This window comes from Pelodiscus sinensis, chromosome 5 (assembly GCF_049634645.1).
Source record: "Pelodiscus sinensis isolate JC-2024 chromosome 5, ASM4963464v1, whole genome shotgun sequence".
In the NCBI taxonomy this organism is placed as follows: Eukaryota; Metazoa; Chordata; order Testudines; family Trionychidae; genus Pelodiscus; species Pelodiscus sinensis.
In genome coordinates, this window is record NC_134715.1 from 101,723,907 (window position 1) to 101,739,583 (window position 15,677).

General features: G+C 40.5%; 1 protein-coding gene across 2 annotated transcripts in view; it reads right to left on the bottom strand.

The window, feature by feature from the left end:
- The window catches only part of SLC34A2 (solute carrier family 34 member 2), a 52,956-nt gene that overhangs the window by 22,390 nt on the left and 14,889 nt on the right, over positions 1–15,677 (bottom strand). The window contains exons 1-5 of one of the 2 annotated variants that reach the window (XM_006138168.4): positions 15,478–15,603; positions 3,268–3,376; positions 3,024–3,158; positions 2,307–2,435; positions 200–343 (exon numbers count right to left, since the gene is read on the bottom strand). In XM_006138168.4, coding sequence (XP_006138230.1) covers positions 200–343; positions 2,307–2,435; positions 3,024–3,158; positions 3,268–3,373 — 514 coding nt within the window. In that variant the 5' untranslated portion in view covers positions 3,374–3,376; positions 15,478–15,603. Of the gene's footprint in view, positions 1–199; positions 344–2,306; positions 2,436–3,023; positions 3,159–3,267; positions 3,377–15,477; positions 15,604–15,677 lie in introns of those variants that run through there. The other variant, XM_025179010.2, reaches the window with a different exon arrangement.

The following is a 15,677-nucleotide window of genomic DNA, read 5'->3' on the forward strand; positions in this document are numbered from 1 at the left end:
AGTGTCAAATTTAAGCAAGAATCACAGTTCAGAGGTTTCTCTTTCAAGTCTGATGTTAAAATGCCTTTGAAGCAGAATGCAGGTATGAAATAACTGTGAGGCTGTTTTCCTGCCCTTTCCTCATTTCCAATGTTTCTGTTTTTGGAGGTGGTGAATATAAAGGGTCTGAAGGTGAAATGCACTGTGAAGACAGACTTACATGTAGAAGACACCATGCTGACTATAATGGATGAGGAAGTACTAGAGCTTTGTACCATGACAGTTACCAGAACTCCAATCACCAAACCAGCAACAGGGTTTGACAGCACAGAACCATCTCGAAAAATGTCCCCTGCCGCTTTACCTGTGAAAAGGAATTATTTTAGTGAGACAGCAGTTTGTGAAAGATCATAAAAACCATACACATGCAGCAATGCCTCTCAGTCTAAAGGTGATTTAACCCAGAAATCCAAGTTCATATACTATACAGTCTCTAGCTATTTGAATTATTAGGAAACACCTTACATTCTCCCCCTTTTCCTTAGGTTCACTGAAAAAACAGCAACAGAGAGGGGCCCTAGAGAGAACTGTATCTAGTCCACTTTGTCAGAGGGAAGGACCAAAACTGTTGTTTGTTTGTTTGCTTGTTTGTTTGCAGAAGGAATCCCCGAGGAAAAGAATTCATAGTTTTTTATAATCTAGGTTAGAAAGGACCATTATGATCATTATACATAGATATAGATAGTGTTAGTCGATCTTCAAAGAAAACAGCTCTCTGAGGCACAGAAATGGGTACAGAAGTGATAGGTCCAAATCCTTCTATATTTTGTCTTACTTTCAGCATGGCCCAATATGGGCATTCACTTGTGTAAGCTTTTTTCTGTCTGAGTGGTTTTATTCTTTATCAAATGAATGACAGAATTGGATATCAATAATGGTGTGAAGTGGGAGAAAAATAAAAGCAACCATTTTCAACTATTAACCTAAGAGCTACCATTCAAATGCCTGCAACTGAGAGGGGAGTGGTGAAAGAGAAAGTGGAAATTGGTTGACTGGAAGTGGACTTATTTTTCTGGGACCTGGTTTAAGGTGCCAGCAATGTACTCTCATGACAACAGAGACTAGTCCATTATGAACTCTAGGAGTAAGTCTAGACTATATGCCTCAGGCGACAGAGGGATGTACACTAGGCTACCCGTCATAGGAAAATGAAACAGCAAATTAAATAATCGACACTTCATTTAAATTTAAATGGCTGCCGCGCCGAGCCAATCAGCTGTTTGTCAGCTCAGTGCGGTAGTCTGGACGCTCCATGGTCGACATCAAAGGCAGTTGTCGACCTCGCTGGTATGCCTCGTGGGATGAGGTTTACTGGGGAGGTCAACAAATGCCTTTGATGTCAACTGCGGAGCATCCAGGCTACTGCGCTGAGCCGACAAACAGCTGATCGCCTCAGCGCGGCAGCCATTTCAATTTAAATGAAGCGTCGATTATTTAAATTGCCGCTTCATTTTCCTATGCCGGGTAGCCTAGTGTACATGCCTCTGTCGCCAGAGGCATGTAGTCTAGACATACCCTAGGAGTCCAGACTACCAGGAAGGTGACATGGAGACCAAGTTAGGAGGACATAGGACCTTGCAGCTTCCGAGAAAGAAATCTGAACTGGGATCTGTAATAAGATTTTCTTAAAACTTGAGAAGATAAAGGGCACAGCTAGATGAAGCAGAAATTAGATCATTCATGGGTTCACTTGGAAGTAATAAAGTAAGACTTCGTTAGCCAACTCTGGAGTGGAACTGTGGTGACCGGATTTTCCTGATTGGCTTTGAGAAAGAACCTACTGTATTTATCAGTGAGCTGTGCTCCTAGGAATAAGGGTACAGAGAAAGGGTGACATAATATAACATTTCTATATGCAAAGCTGGATGGCGGCAGCAGTTACCTAAGTGTGGAACACACAAAATATGGGATTGTGAGAACCTGCAATAAGCATCCAGTTTTTAAGTTTTTACCCAGTATAAAAGCTTTCACATATTAAAGATACACAAGTACACCTGTGTATTTAACAGCCACTAAAATAAAAGAGGCTTCCAAAATAAACTGGGATCACTAATCTCTAATGTCAACACCACTCAGCAATTCTGGAAACAAAGGCATCCTGCAAACAAAGAGAGATCAACATTTAATCACAGAGGCCTTCCTCTGTATATTTAAATGAAATCAATTCTCAATGTTGATATTCTTTGATTAGTTACTTTATTTTGAATCAAATTAGATTCAACAGCCCACCCAAAACCTAGCTGGATGCTTCAAAAGAGTTTTCATACCTCCTACCAACTGGAAGGCAGAGCTCAATATATCCAAGGAGCACACAAAGAAGTAGAGTAGTCCAAGCAGGATAATAAACTTTGCTATCCCTGTGAGTACAGAGCATATTTTTCCTTTGTTATCCATATCTGCAAAACATAAGAGAAAATGTTATATGTTAAATATGTATTTAGCACTTCTTTTTGAACAGTTTGGCACTTCCAGGAAGTCTTCCATAGTCCATGGTGTCAAGGACAATGTTCTAAGATCTGTGGATGATAAACCCAAAGGAATGCTCTTGTTAATAAAAATTTAACTACAGCATCACTGCACATAAAAGCTTTTTTTATATGGACTCAGTGAAGTTTGAAATTCATCCTTTTTTTTACTGTTCACTTGTAGGATTTTACCACATGTAGTGGGGTTAATGAAAGACTGGAGATACTACTTGACAGATTTAATCTCACAGCTCTCAGTTACTTTAGAAAGATGGGCAAACTGTATCATAACCTCAACACCCACAAAATCTGAGGAAATATTGTAGTCCCATTTTTCCAATGGGGAAACTGAAGCTGAGTGGTCAATGCCAACATTTAAAAATCTGCATGCCTAAGGGGAGGATCTTGAATGCATTTCTTGAGAAACTAGCATTTGAGAAGAATTTGTTAAGCTACAGAGAGCAGAAAACGAGAAGAAATAAGGACAGGTAAATAAGTTGTTAATTGACAGATTGTTACCTGACCACTTGACCCCAGTGTCCTGTAACACTGGCATACTCCAAGGATCTTCTTCTTGCCCTGGATCATCTATCAAGGCAATGTTGGAATGTGCAGGCTGAAGTCCACCTTTACTTTGAAGTGAATCCACACTGTCTATTGAAATAAACACAAACAAATCAAATCAGTTGCTTGCCATCTTTCTCCCCTAGCACAACTATAAGGTTTTTATAGCCATGTAAATTATATGGGAGGAGATACTTACCTTTGTGATTTTCTCCATCTTTTTCAGACATGGCCTTGTTTTTCTTGGAGGAGTCGTCAGTATAGTTATTGGGTTGAGAGTTTTCCAACTCAGGCCAAGGAGCCATGATCTGACATTAAGAAAACACATTGATTAACATTAGAGTCTGAGGAAAACACTTTTCAGGGCATGACAAGAGAGAAGATTATCTCTAAAAACAACTGAGAAAAAACAGTTCATCCTCTGCTCTTTATCAACCTTTATAAATTAATGCTTTTTCTTTGTGAAATCATATTGTAGCTTTACTTGTGAAACTTAGGCCAATATGAACTACATTGTTATGAGCTACATTAGGCGTGTTATGATTTCAATTAAAGCCTTGTTTAAGCTGATGTGTGAACATGTCTGACATTTAAGAGCGTTGTAAGAGACAGTTAAGTAGTCAGTCCTTAAACAAAGTTTAACTGAGTCTGCCCAGAAATTAAAACAAGGGGAATAATTGGTTCCACGGGGTATTGTGTCTGGAGGAGATAAGGGAAGGTGAGGGATGGTAGAAAATACAGAAACGAAAAGCACATAAGAACAGGGTGAGGCAGTGCAAAAAGCAAGAAAGCCAAGCAGTAGCCTGTGAGAATGGTGTAACCCTGGGTAAAGCTTGAGAGGGAGCTTTTGGATCTCTTGGCTAAGGAGGCTTGGAGCTGTAAGATAAGAAATTACTCCTTTTGTTCTAGGTTCCTCCTGAATTTGGAGAAATAGAACTAATAATTGCTTGTAAATCAACAAGGTAGGTTAAAAGGGAATACCAGACTTCATCAATTATTACTTTCAACTGGAAAATCCTCAGGCCCCCCAAATTTGACTAGCTATGTGGCTCGGAAAGTGGTAACATTGGTGTCAGCCATGGGATCCAGTTTCCAAGGAGAATAACTGTGAGCTGGTATTTCTCCTGAACCAAGATGGAATAACTAATGGGCATGCTTTCAGAAATAAAAAATGGCCAGTGGGATTTAAAACAAGGCCTGAAAAAGGAAAGGAAGTTTCACAAATTGTGAGGAAGATGGAAACTGATCACCATGAACCCTGTAAGTACAGCTCTGTATCCTATATGTGCGATGAAAGAGGGAATTAACATTTGTCACATGAAAGTACTGAATGACTAGAAAAATAATAAAAATGGCTTTACATAATCCAAAAGTAGATCAGTTAAATCTGGTAACTGTGACAAAACTGCCCACAAAAAGAATTATTATAAATGTAAGGCAGGCAAAGACAGCATGTCTAAATGTCTAGTAAAAGAGGTGCACCAGGTTGAAGGAGCAAAACTTAGAGAGGTACAAAGATCAGCCCTAGAGGTTGAGTTTAATAGCCCAGACTCAAATAGCAGTAATAAGAGTTTGGCTACTGAGTGCATATTACAATATGTGATATGTATAGACACTGTTGACACACATGCAAACATAATGGTTATTAGATCAGACAAGCTAAAAAAGCTATCCAAATATTGCAAAACCAGTGTATAGATTGGGTGAGAAAAGGAAACCATTTCAGTGGTCAGCAGAGTGTGATGTAACATTTTCATAAGTGAAAAAAGCTCTTGTGATGATGCCTGGCTTGGCTGACACATATTTCAATATCCCTTTCATACTGGACACAATCTAGATGCCAGTGCTTATGTTTTGAGGAAAATATTGGCACAAAAACCACAAAGGACTTGAGTGGATGGTAATTTATTATAGTAAAAATCTAAGTTTCTCAGAGAGAAATTATGGTGCCAACCAAAAGGAACTTTTGTGGTGGTGGAATCCTCATAATGTTTTATTCACTATTTGACGGGAAGGAAGTTAACAGTAAGGACAAATCAATGCTTCCCCGCAATGGCTCTTTAGATCCAGGAATTCTTAGGGACCATTTGTCAGGATGGAAAACTGCAGTGCTTAGATTTCATAACTGTACAGTGGCGTGGCCATAGATATAGTCATGTTGATGCCTTGTCCAAACAGCCTTGTTAGAAGAAAACACTGCTCTAAGCAGGAAAGCAAGGAATTAGTTGTTCATTGGAACTGGTCTGCTTCTCTTCCTCTAATTTGCAGAGGTGCCCAGTGTCCTTGGGATGAGCTTGGAACCCAAAACTAACAAAAACGTCCAAATAGATTTTGATTGCATGATAGCATGTAATTATAAACGCACCAGCAAACACAGCTACCCTGATGTGGGGTCTCCTCCCACACACAATAACATGGTAAAAGCTTCTTATCACAGGGAAAGCTTAGAATTTAAAGAGGAAATATTTATATTTATAGAAGGTGGAAGAAAACAGCAGGTGATGGACACAGCTGTTTATACCAGATATAACATCAGAACCTCCTTTTTCAGTGTGTCATGATCTTAATACAGTACTGCTGGACATTTTAGATTGGCATAACGTTGGCCAAGCCAAAAGAAAATTTCTATCTGGTAAAATCAAGGGAGAACACAAAGAGTTGGTTCAGGAAATATGGTGCTTGCTTTACAAAGAAGAGTCCCTATGCAAGGGGATCTTGTGGGAGCACCAGTGAAGAGCACTGTCATTGAGACTCTTATGCTGTTGCCTATGATAGAGGCTGTCAATCAATATTTGCTGGTAACTATAGATGACTTCAAAAAATGACCTGAGGTATAGCCAATGAAATTATAAAGAGAATGTGATAGCAGCAGTGCTCTGAGTGCAGGTATTCATCAGATTTGAGACCCTGAGTGAGTTATAAAGCAAAGGAAAACTTGAAATCCAAAGTGTTTCAGCACGGTTTGTGAGATTCTTGGCATCCACAAAAGCGCACTCACAATCTGACAGGATGGTGGAAAGGTCAATAGGACTTTGAAGGCAGCTCACCACCAAAGGGACTGGGACCAGCACATCCCAGCATCTAAAACAGCAATGAGAGTACTTCATACTTGGGCAAGAGGTACTGATCCCAGCAAACCTCTTTTACAGAGTTCCTGAAACAGAACAAAGGTCATGGAATTCAAAACTGATGAAGGTCACACTTTTACTGGGGAAAATGTGGTGATAGCCTCTAATAAAAATGAAAAGCCTCTGTAACATCATGGCATATGGAGAAACTTTAAGAAAGTGAGAACCTGATCTAGGAGAAAGAAGCATAGGACCCCTAAGCTGGATAAACCTTGGGATGGACCCTATACTGTACTATCCCAAATAAAAATAGTGGCAAAAAGGATATAGTTGAGTCCCAGGATTAAACCCAAAGTTATCCTGAAGGACCATCTAAGGCAGTAACAGGGGACAGGATTTCAGCATTGTGGCTCTCCAAATTGAAGAATATCATTGTGGATGTTGAGGCTGGGAATGCTGAAACAGTAATGAGTCCCACACCCAGACTGAATGGGCAGGGACTGTCACAGCCAGGAGTTCTACAGAAACAACAGACACACCTTTCAGTGTGTGAGAAATCCAGGGGGGAAAAAAAGCCCCAAATGAAATTTGTGTGGGAATAAAATTATTTTATGTTGATGTTGTGAACCTATTCTGACAGAAAGACACTGTAATTTTGTGTTTATTCCTGGGACTCAACTGCATCCTATACATTACCTCTTATATTTGGACAGCACTGTTTAGGGTCCATCTCAAGGATTATGTAAATAGTTTATCTTGTAAAGGATTATTTAAATATCTTAGACGGTCCTCTCATGGACTGATAACTGATTAAAAGGTAGGAAACAAAGGGTAGGAATAAATAATCAGTTTTGAAAATGCAAAGAGGTAACTAGTGGTGTCCCATAGTGGTCTGTACTGGGATCAAACCTATTCAACATATTCATAAATGATCTGGAGAATGGGGCAAACAGTGAGGAGGCAAAATTTGCATTTATTACTAAACTGCTCTAGATGAAATTATCAGGTAGAAGATTTAAAGCAAACAAAAGGAGGTATTTCTTCACATACTGAACAGTCAACCTGTGGAACTCCTTGCCAGAGGAAGTTGTGAAGACCAGAATTTTAACAGGATTCAAAAAAGAACTAGATTAAATCATGCAGGATAGGTCCATCAATAAGTATTAGCCAGGATGTGTAGGAAAGGCACCCGTAGCCTCTGTTCGTAAGAAGCTGGGAATAGGTGGCAGGGGAGGGATCACTTGATGATTTCCTGTTCTATTCATTTGTTCTAGGGCACCTGACCACTGTCAGAAGACAGCATACTGGGCTAGATGGACCTTTGGCCTAGAATGATCATTTTTATGTATCGTTTGTATACTGTTAAATGATTTATTTTCTTTCTGTTTGAGATAGGTTATTAGGTATCATCATTTTAGGAGGATGAGTGAAATGGAGCTGAGAAGTGTTCTGAACTGGATGAATCTCTGTTATGGGAGACAGTTACAAACAAAGACTAATAAAGTCTGCCCAAAAATTAGTACCATGTGGCCAAGGGTATTCCGCAGGAGTATTGTAACTCTGTGTGTGTGTGTACATACAAACATGCAGAAGAATGGAGAGGGAGCAGAAGAGAACACAAAGGATACGTCAACACTACAGAGAATGATCGAAGCTGCCACTGTCAATCTTCTAGGGTTCCAATTAGCATCTAGTTAAGAAAGCTAATTTGAATTGAAAGGGGCACTCCAATCAATGCCAGTAGTCCTGCTTCCATGAGGAGTAAGGGAAGTGAAAGGGAGAGTGTTCTCCGTTTGACTTCCTGCAGTGTAGACAGTGCCAAAAGCCGAGTTAAGGTACTTCAATTTCAGTTACACAATTAATGTAGCTGAAGTTGTATATCTTAATTCAACCTTGTCCCACAGTGTAGATCAGGGGTGGGCAAAAGGGCCTCCATGGGTTGATCTGGCCCACTGAGGTGCTGCTGCTCCCCGACCCTAGGCCAATCAGAGCCTAGGGGCAGGGGAGTATGCGACGCTTAGAGTCAATCCTGGCGTTTGGCTCTAAGCACCATGCACCAGAGGGCAGGCAGCAAGAGACTTCGTGCTTTCCCTACCTCCAGGGCAACCAGGGCTTGAGGGTGGGGAGGAAGAGCGTGAAGTCTCCTCCCACCCTGCCCCTGCCCCACAAAGAGTATGCGGTGCTTAGAAGCACTGCATGCTCCTTTCAGGACAGCGGCAGGACGGGAGGAGACTTCACACACTCCCCTCACCCTCAAGCCCTGATTGGCCCAGGGACAGGGAGAGCACACAAAGTCTCCTCCTGTTCTGCAAGGAGCTCGGCACTTAGACTCAACTGCTAGCTGCTGCTCAGCTGGGGGGTAACTCTTAAGTAGAGGTCTCCCTTGCCGGGAGGAGGCAGATTTTGTGTGCTCTCCTCGCCTTCAGGCCCTGATTGACCTGAGGATGGGGGGAGCGCACGAAGTCTCCTCCCACCACCAGGAGTGTGGGTGCCTAGAAGGAACTGCCAGCTGTTCAGAACAGCTGGCGGTTCCCTCTGGAAGGGTGCGGGTACAGGCTTCACACACTTTCCCACCCCACAGACCATCAGGGTTTGTGGGCAGGAAGCATGGAAGTGTCCTGGCCCCGCCCCTTCTTCCTGAGGCCCCACCCCTTCCAGGGCAGCCCAGGGCCACTTCAAACATTTCTGAAGTGGCTCCCAGTCAAAAACTATTGCCCATCCCCGGTGTATACATACACAAAGAACACACAAGATCAGAGAAAGAAAAACGGGCAAGAAGCAAGAAAGCCAAGAAATAACCTGTGAGCATGGTGTGACGGGGGAAAGCTAGAGAGAAGCATTCCAATGTGTTGGCTAAAGAGGCTGGAGGCAATAGCTAAGGAACTTCTTTTGTTCTTGGTTCCTCCTACAATCAGAGAAGGAATATTTTGTCTATTCCTTGTAAATAAACAACACTGTATCAAAGAGAATGACAGTCTTCACTGATTTCTACATCGAACTGAAACATCCCTCAGACCCGTAAATTTGACTAGAGATCAAGCAATTAAGTGCTGAGGCTCAAGCAATTCTTTTATGTTAATAACTGAGGCAGGAAGCCTAGAGGTGCCAGGACCACGCATAGCGAAGCCTATAGATGCCAATGCTCAGCCCTGGCAATCCCTGGCACAATTTAAGTGCTGGTCAGTTGCAATTCTAGCATGGCTATAAAAAAAGAAGTGCGATAGAGCCTTTCTGGCAAAAAACATGGCTAAATCTGGCTAATGTTTCAGGCTTTCCTTTGAGCAAGCCCTTTGCAAAGAAAGGTCACTCCAGGAAGTTCCCAAAAGACTGTGTGTGGGGAAAATATGTGCTAAAACAGGGCTACTCAACACGTGGGCCGTGGACCGCATGAGGCCCACGGCCCATTTGTTTGCAGCCCGGGGTGCAGTTTGGGTTTACATGGGGCTCAACATGCAGCCTGCAGGTGGGATCCTTTGGACATGGCCTCCACTGGGAACACTCTCCACAATGGCGAGGCATCTCCTAGGCAGGATGAGCCTTGAAAGACGCAAGTGGACGGGCTGGTTGGAAGAGGTGGGTACAGGGTGTTGGCATTTCTAACCTCCAAAGAGAAGGTGCTGGGAGTGCCAGGGCATTGTGGGAAGTGCTTTGTATTCATGACCATCAGTGTGAAAGAAGCTATTTGCATATATATTTGCGTGTATATGCAATCACACTTAAGTTGCAGCCCTCGGCATGTGCTGTGCTGTGAGTATCATTGTGGCCCCTGGAGTAGCCTTGTGCTAAAATATCACTTAGCTGCTACCATCAATTCAGCTCCACCTGTGGTAACACTAATGAGAGTATTAACACAAAGAAAGCTTTGGAGAGCATTGGAATTCTAAGTTCTGTATTATATAAACCTGCCCGGAACAGTTACACAATTCAGGGATAGATCTATAAGGGGATTTAAATGCCTAAATCCAGAAATCAAATCCTTTAAACCTCTGCAGAATTGCCCTCTAACCGTGTAGGTACCTATATTTCTTTAGCTGCCTCCATGTCTGCCAGTATAGTTCCTTGGGTTGCGTATTTTTCTGCTTGTGGACGTGTGTAAAGCCACCTCTGCCCTGATTCCCATCTCACATATAAGCCCTGGAAGGAGTTTCAGACTAGGTTTTCCCCAACCTATCTTGCCTGTAGGGCCAGACCTGGGCCAACATAAAAGAAGGGGGTGGTGTTGCACCTTCCCTCTTTCTATTCAATATGCCAGTGATTAGAGTATCATCAAGTATGCAGGAGAACTGTGTCCAAGTCTCCACTCTATCTGATCTGGAGCAGGGGCTTGTTCTCAAGTCCCCTACCTTCCTGGTGAGCACATGAACCACTGGGCTCAGGGGTAGGTGTCATACAAATGCTCTTGTTGAAGCTATTCACTTTGTGTAAATAATTAAATGATCATTGGGCCAGAGAGCGAGTGAGAATGTCCTGACAGCCAGTAGCTAGGGCACTCATGTGGGAGGAAGGAGAGTCAGGTTCCAGACCCTCCTCCAGTGGCTATTTCTGTTCAACCATGGCTGAGGCAGAAAGCCACAGACAGAATGATCAGTCACCTCTTTCTTAAGTATAATATCATGACACTCATAAAGAAAACATCTTCCTCCTTCCACAGATCAGGAAAATTATAGAATATTCTGATAGCCACACCAGTGCCTTTACACAACTGCTATTAGTCAAGTTTTAATAGTAGTGTAGACACAGCAACTTAGAGAGCACACGAGAATGATCTTTATACAGCAGGAAAAAACACTCTTGCTTGTTTCAACAATGTATTTCCGTTTGCCTGGAGCCATTCTCATAGTCTCACGCATATCAGAACAACCCGGCCCTGTTGGACAAGTTGCATTAGTATATGTTCAGTATTAAAACAGCTTGGGACAAATTGCTTAGCAGTAGCAATCCTCTAAAACCCAAATGCAAATATAAAAAAAGATGTCCAAAATCCAGTTTTAGGGCTGGACTGGCAGTTTTACCACACAGCAGGTCATGTCTTATCGCTTACAAAATACATGCAGAACTGTTCTGCTACATCCATATTCAAAGTGGAACTTAAGATTTCAGACCTCCCTTATTACTGAGGTAAAATGAAAATGAGACTGGTGTTATCACCAGAGGCAAAAGGGCTTGAAAACTCCACCTGGTAAACAGCCTCCTTCATCCCACTAAGCAAAAAATCTTCTAAGCGCAAGAGTTTGGCAGAAGGAAGTTTCATAATGAGGATTCGTCACAACACTATGGTGATCAGTGTTCCACAAGATGTCATTTATTTTTATTATTGCTTTTTTATATTATTTATTTCGTTATCATGAAGCACACTGTGCACATAGGGGTGGGAGAGAGGAAGGGAGAGGATGGCAGGGGACGAGAGATGCAATATAGCTAAATATATGCTTAAAAAATATTTAATTTGAAGTCTTGTCAATGTCCAAGTTGCTGAATACAATCTAATGCCCTATAATATCCTAATTCCTAGAAGTAACTTCCCTCAGCAGCTCTGTTTCACAGAGGACATCACAGTAGCATCCAACCCTGACTGCCTGACATTATCAAGTGTCTCTGAAAGTAGAACCATGTAGAGGCTGGACTTAAGTCTCACCAAAAGATGTCTGCTTCCCCAATCCCCAACCCCTTCCTATGTGAAACAGTGAATGTCTGAGCAAGTAACGTGCAGCCACGAGACAGGCTGATTAACATAATTCTGGCTCCCCAGCTACCCACAGTTGATTTAATAAAGATCTTCTCTCTGGTGCAGAATGTAAATGGATTATCACTGCAATATTCACTTCCAATTTTACTATCTTCCCCAAGGAGAAACACTAAAACTTTGGAAACAATATTTCAAAGAAAAAATGGACACTGCAGAAAAGGTGAAACCTGGTGCCACATCACCTCATATTCATTTTCTTACCCCTTATGTTATCTACACCTATGCAAAGTGAGGGTACGTCTAGACTACCGCGTTTTGTCGACGGAAGTTTTGTCGACAGATACTGTCGACAAAACTTCCGTCGACAATTTGCGTCCAGACACATGGAGTTCTGTCGACAAAGCAAGCCGCTTTGTCGACAGAACTCCGTAGTCTGGACGCAGTGTTACAGGCAATAACACCTTCTGTCGACAGAAAGTGTTATGCCTCGTAAAATGAGGTATACCAGCGTCGACAAAACCGCGGAGTTCTGTCGACGTTATGTCGACAGAACTCCGCGATAGTGTAGACACTGGTATAGTTTTGTCGACAAAAGTCCACTTTTGTCGACAAAACTAGGTAGTCTAGACACACCTGTTTATATCTGCTCTGTACAGATATAAATGCCTACACAAAATGTAAGGCAATGGAGAATTAACTACATAGTCCTTAACATAATAATGTACTTTATTCATGATTTTCAAAGCTATTTGAGAGGCTCCCACCTAAAATGTTGCAAGCACTGAAATGGAAATGATTTCTTTTTTAAAGAAGAATGACAAAAGATTCTTTGCATGCTATCTGACAGGAGTATTTCAAAGATATGAAATATAATACGTATGCAAGATGTGATTACATCCGTCTCAGTGAATATTGCAATGTATCCTCACAAGTCATAAGTATAGGATCCTGTAGTTGTAACCCTTGCTTCTGAGGCTATGTCTACACTGCAGCGCTATTTCGGGACACCGAAACAGCTAACCCGTGTCTTCTCAGGAAGCCCATTATTTTGGGCTCGCTATTTTGATGTCCCTGTAAACCTCACTCTGCGAGAAGTAAAGGACATTTTGGAATAGTGTTTTATTTCGAAATTTGGTGCTGTGTAGACAGTGCCAAATGACAAAATAAGCTATTTTGAAATAGCATAGAAATAAGATACACAATTTGCGTAGCTCAAATTGCGTATCTTATTTCGAGTTACGATGCAGTGCCCGCTGTGTTCTAATTGTTTCCCAAATATAAATTTAGACAGTGACTTCCTTAAAGAACATCAGAAGAAAAAGTGGAATATTTTAAACTAACATTGAAATACGAACGGCCCATTGGCATATTTCAGCAAAGGGTGAGCCCACAGTTTGCATGGAAACTTACAATGCCACATTCACAACAGTTCAACTCTTTGGTAAATACCTTGAGCAATTCTAGGCACCATGAAATTACCTGGTATTACAATCCCAAGTGTCTCATTAAATCACTTCCAATTTCAATTTCAATTTTCAATTTTATATTAAAAGCAGTTGCAAGTCTATTTCTTTTGCTGGATTTAACATAAGGAGATACAAACTGCTAATTGCCATGTGTCTATAAAGTATTGTTTGTACCTTTCCATCCATGACAGTTCAGTGAAAGGGCAAGTTGTGCTTGAAACAAGTACTCGGAAACAGTAAGGTTTAGAGAAGTAAAAATTACAGGGGAACTGGATGGAGTAAAATTGAGGTGGAATGCTAGAGATGGGGGGGGGGGGGGGGGACAGACTGGAATGGATGGAAGGTGTTTTCTCTGTGCAGAAAGTACTAATAAGTTCATATATAACCATTAATAAATACAATGAGCAGCTGGACTATCATAAAAGCAAATTCTTTCTAGATCTTTCATACCTTTTCTAAGGTAAGATACAAAAAATCTGTTCAATATAAGCTATTCATGCATTCTACTAAGTATCCTCTTTTTATTTTTCTATATACACACAATACTTTATAGTCATTCACCATGCTGTAGAGATTTCATTTTAAAAATGTCATTTTTACCTCTAGTTTGATAGTCAACTCTATGTGATCAATACTATTTCGTCACCTAAACATCTTAGTACCAAGTATCTATTGACTCTTCTCAGCAGTAATTCAGAATAAATATTGGATATTTATTTAAAATGCATAACTAGAGATAAACTTAAGACTTGTAAAGACAAAGGGGGCCAGTTTGTCAGACAGTGTAAATCGATGTAGCTCCATTAACTTCACTGGAACTATACCCATTCACATCTGCTGTGGATCTGGTCCAAGAGTTCGTCACACTGCTGCCTTATTCTCATAACCATGATAGAACAGGTAATAATTTAAATACATGCAAACAATGACTCACACTTGCTAGGGATAAGTTTTTTCTTTGATTTAGCAACAATTACTTCAGTGAGACTATTGGCATGAATAAAGTGATCCGAATCTAGCCAAAAAATAAAAGTTCTAAACAACCCATCATAGAAGAAAAACAGTAAGGTTTAGAGTGGATGCTACATCACGATATATTTTTTCATTTATATTGAGCCCTTAGGCATCTGGTTGCCTCACAAAATAGAATCTAAAGCATGTCAAAATGAAATCATGGATAACATGAGATAAAAAATAAAATGAATTTCTAAGCCAATGTAGAAATAAAGAAAATCCTTGGTTATAATCCATCAGCTCATGAACAAACAGTTCACAAGATGCTGCTTACAATTAATACTACATAAAATGTTTCAGTGAACTACCTGGCAGAAAGATATCTAAATAAAACAAGTTACAATTCTTAAAAATAAAAAGGAAAGATACTCAATAATAAACAGTGAAATTATAACAGGCACCTACCAGAACTTAACGTGAAGCGCATAGTAAAGAATCTCAAGAAAGGAAAAAGTAGCAATACTAAAAGGCTTACTGATCTAATAGAAGAGCCTCTTTAATAAAAGTTCCTCTGATATCTGTGGACGTCTGTTTCCTGTCACATTAATTCAGCTAACTATATTAGACTAATGTACTCCTTTTACCTCAGTGTATGAAACTGAATTACCTTAAAACAATGTATCCTTGACAAATTGCCTAATACTGAAACAGTGTTGCACATAAACATTACACTATTATACTAATAAAATGAAACACAAAGGAATATATTTAAATAATGTTTTATTGATTACATTCTACACTTTCCTCCCCGATGTTTGATACTACTCTTCACTGATCTGTATTTTAAAAACTCATCAAATAAAGGGTTAAGACCATAATTTCCCCAGGCTACAGGTAGCTGAATTAATTCTTACTTTTTACCACCATTAAAGTAACTTTTAATTCCTTTTTATGATTCAGCAATAAAAATATAGTTTCTTTCTAAAAATATTTATTATGACACAATAGACATTTCTATCATCTGTTTTAAAATATTATAAGCACAAATTAAAAGATAGAAGCTGAACATTTTAAGAACTGAATTATACTACATTGTGCATTTTCACTTTCCTTTATAAGCTCTAGTTGCTGTTATTTCATATGAGCTGCAAAAGAAATTTGTGGAGACTCTGACTTGCAAACTAATGTGAAGTTTTTTTTTAAATGGAGAGTTTGTCTGGGTGGCTTTTACTTACCACTTCTTTCTTCCCAGACTATGGAGTGAAGGGATCAGCCAGGTATCTACTGAAACCTACAATATATATAGACGCAGGTATTGAGCAAAGTCTGCTGTCATCACCGCACACTCACATTCCTACCTTACACTCTGGAGGCACTGCCTACCTGCAATTTAATGATCTCAATCAGCTCTTTCCAGCAGGGCAGTAACCAACAC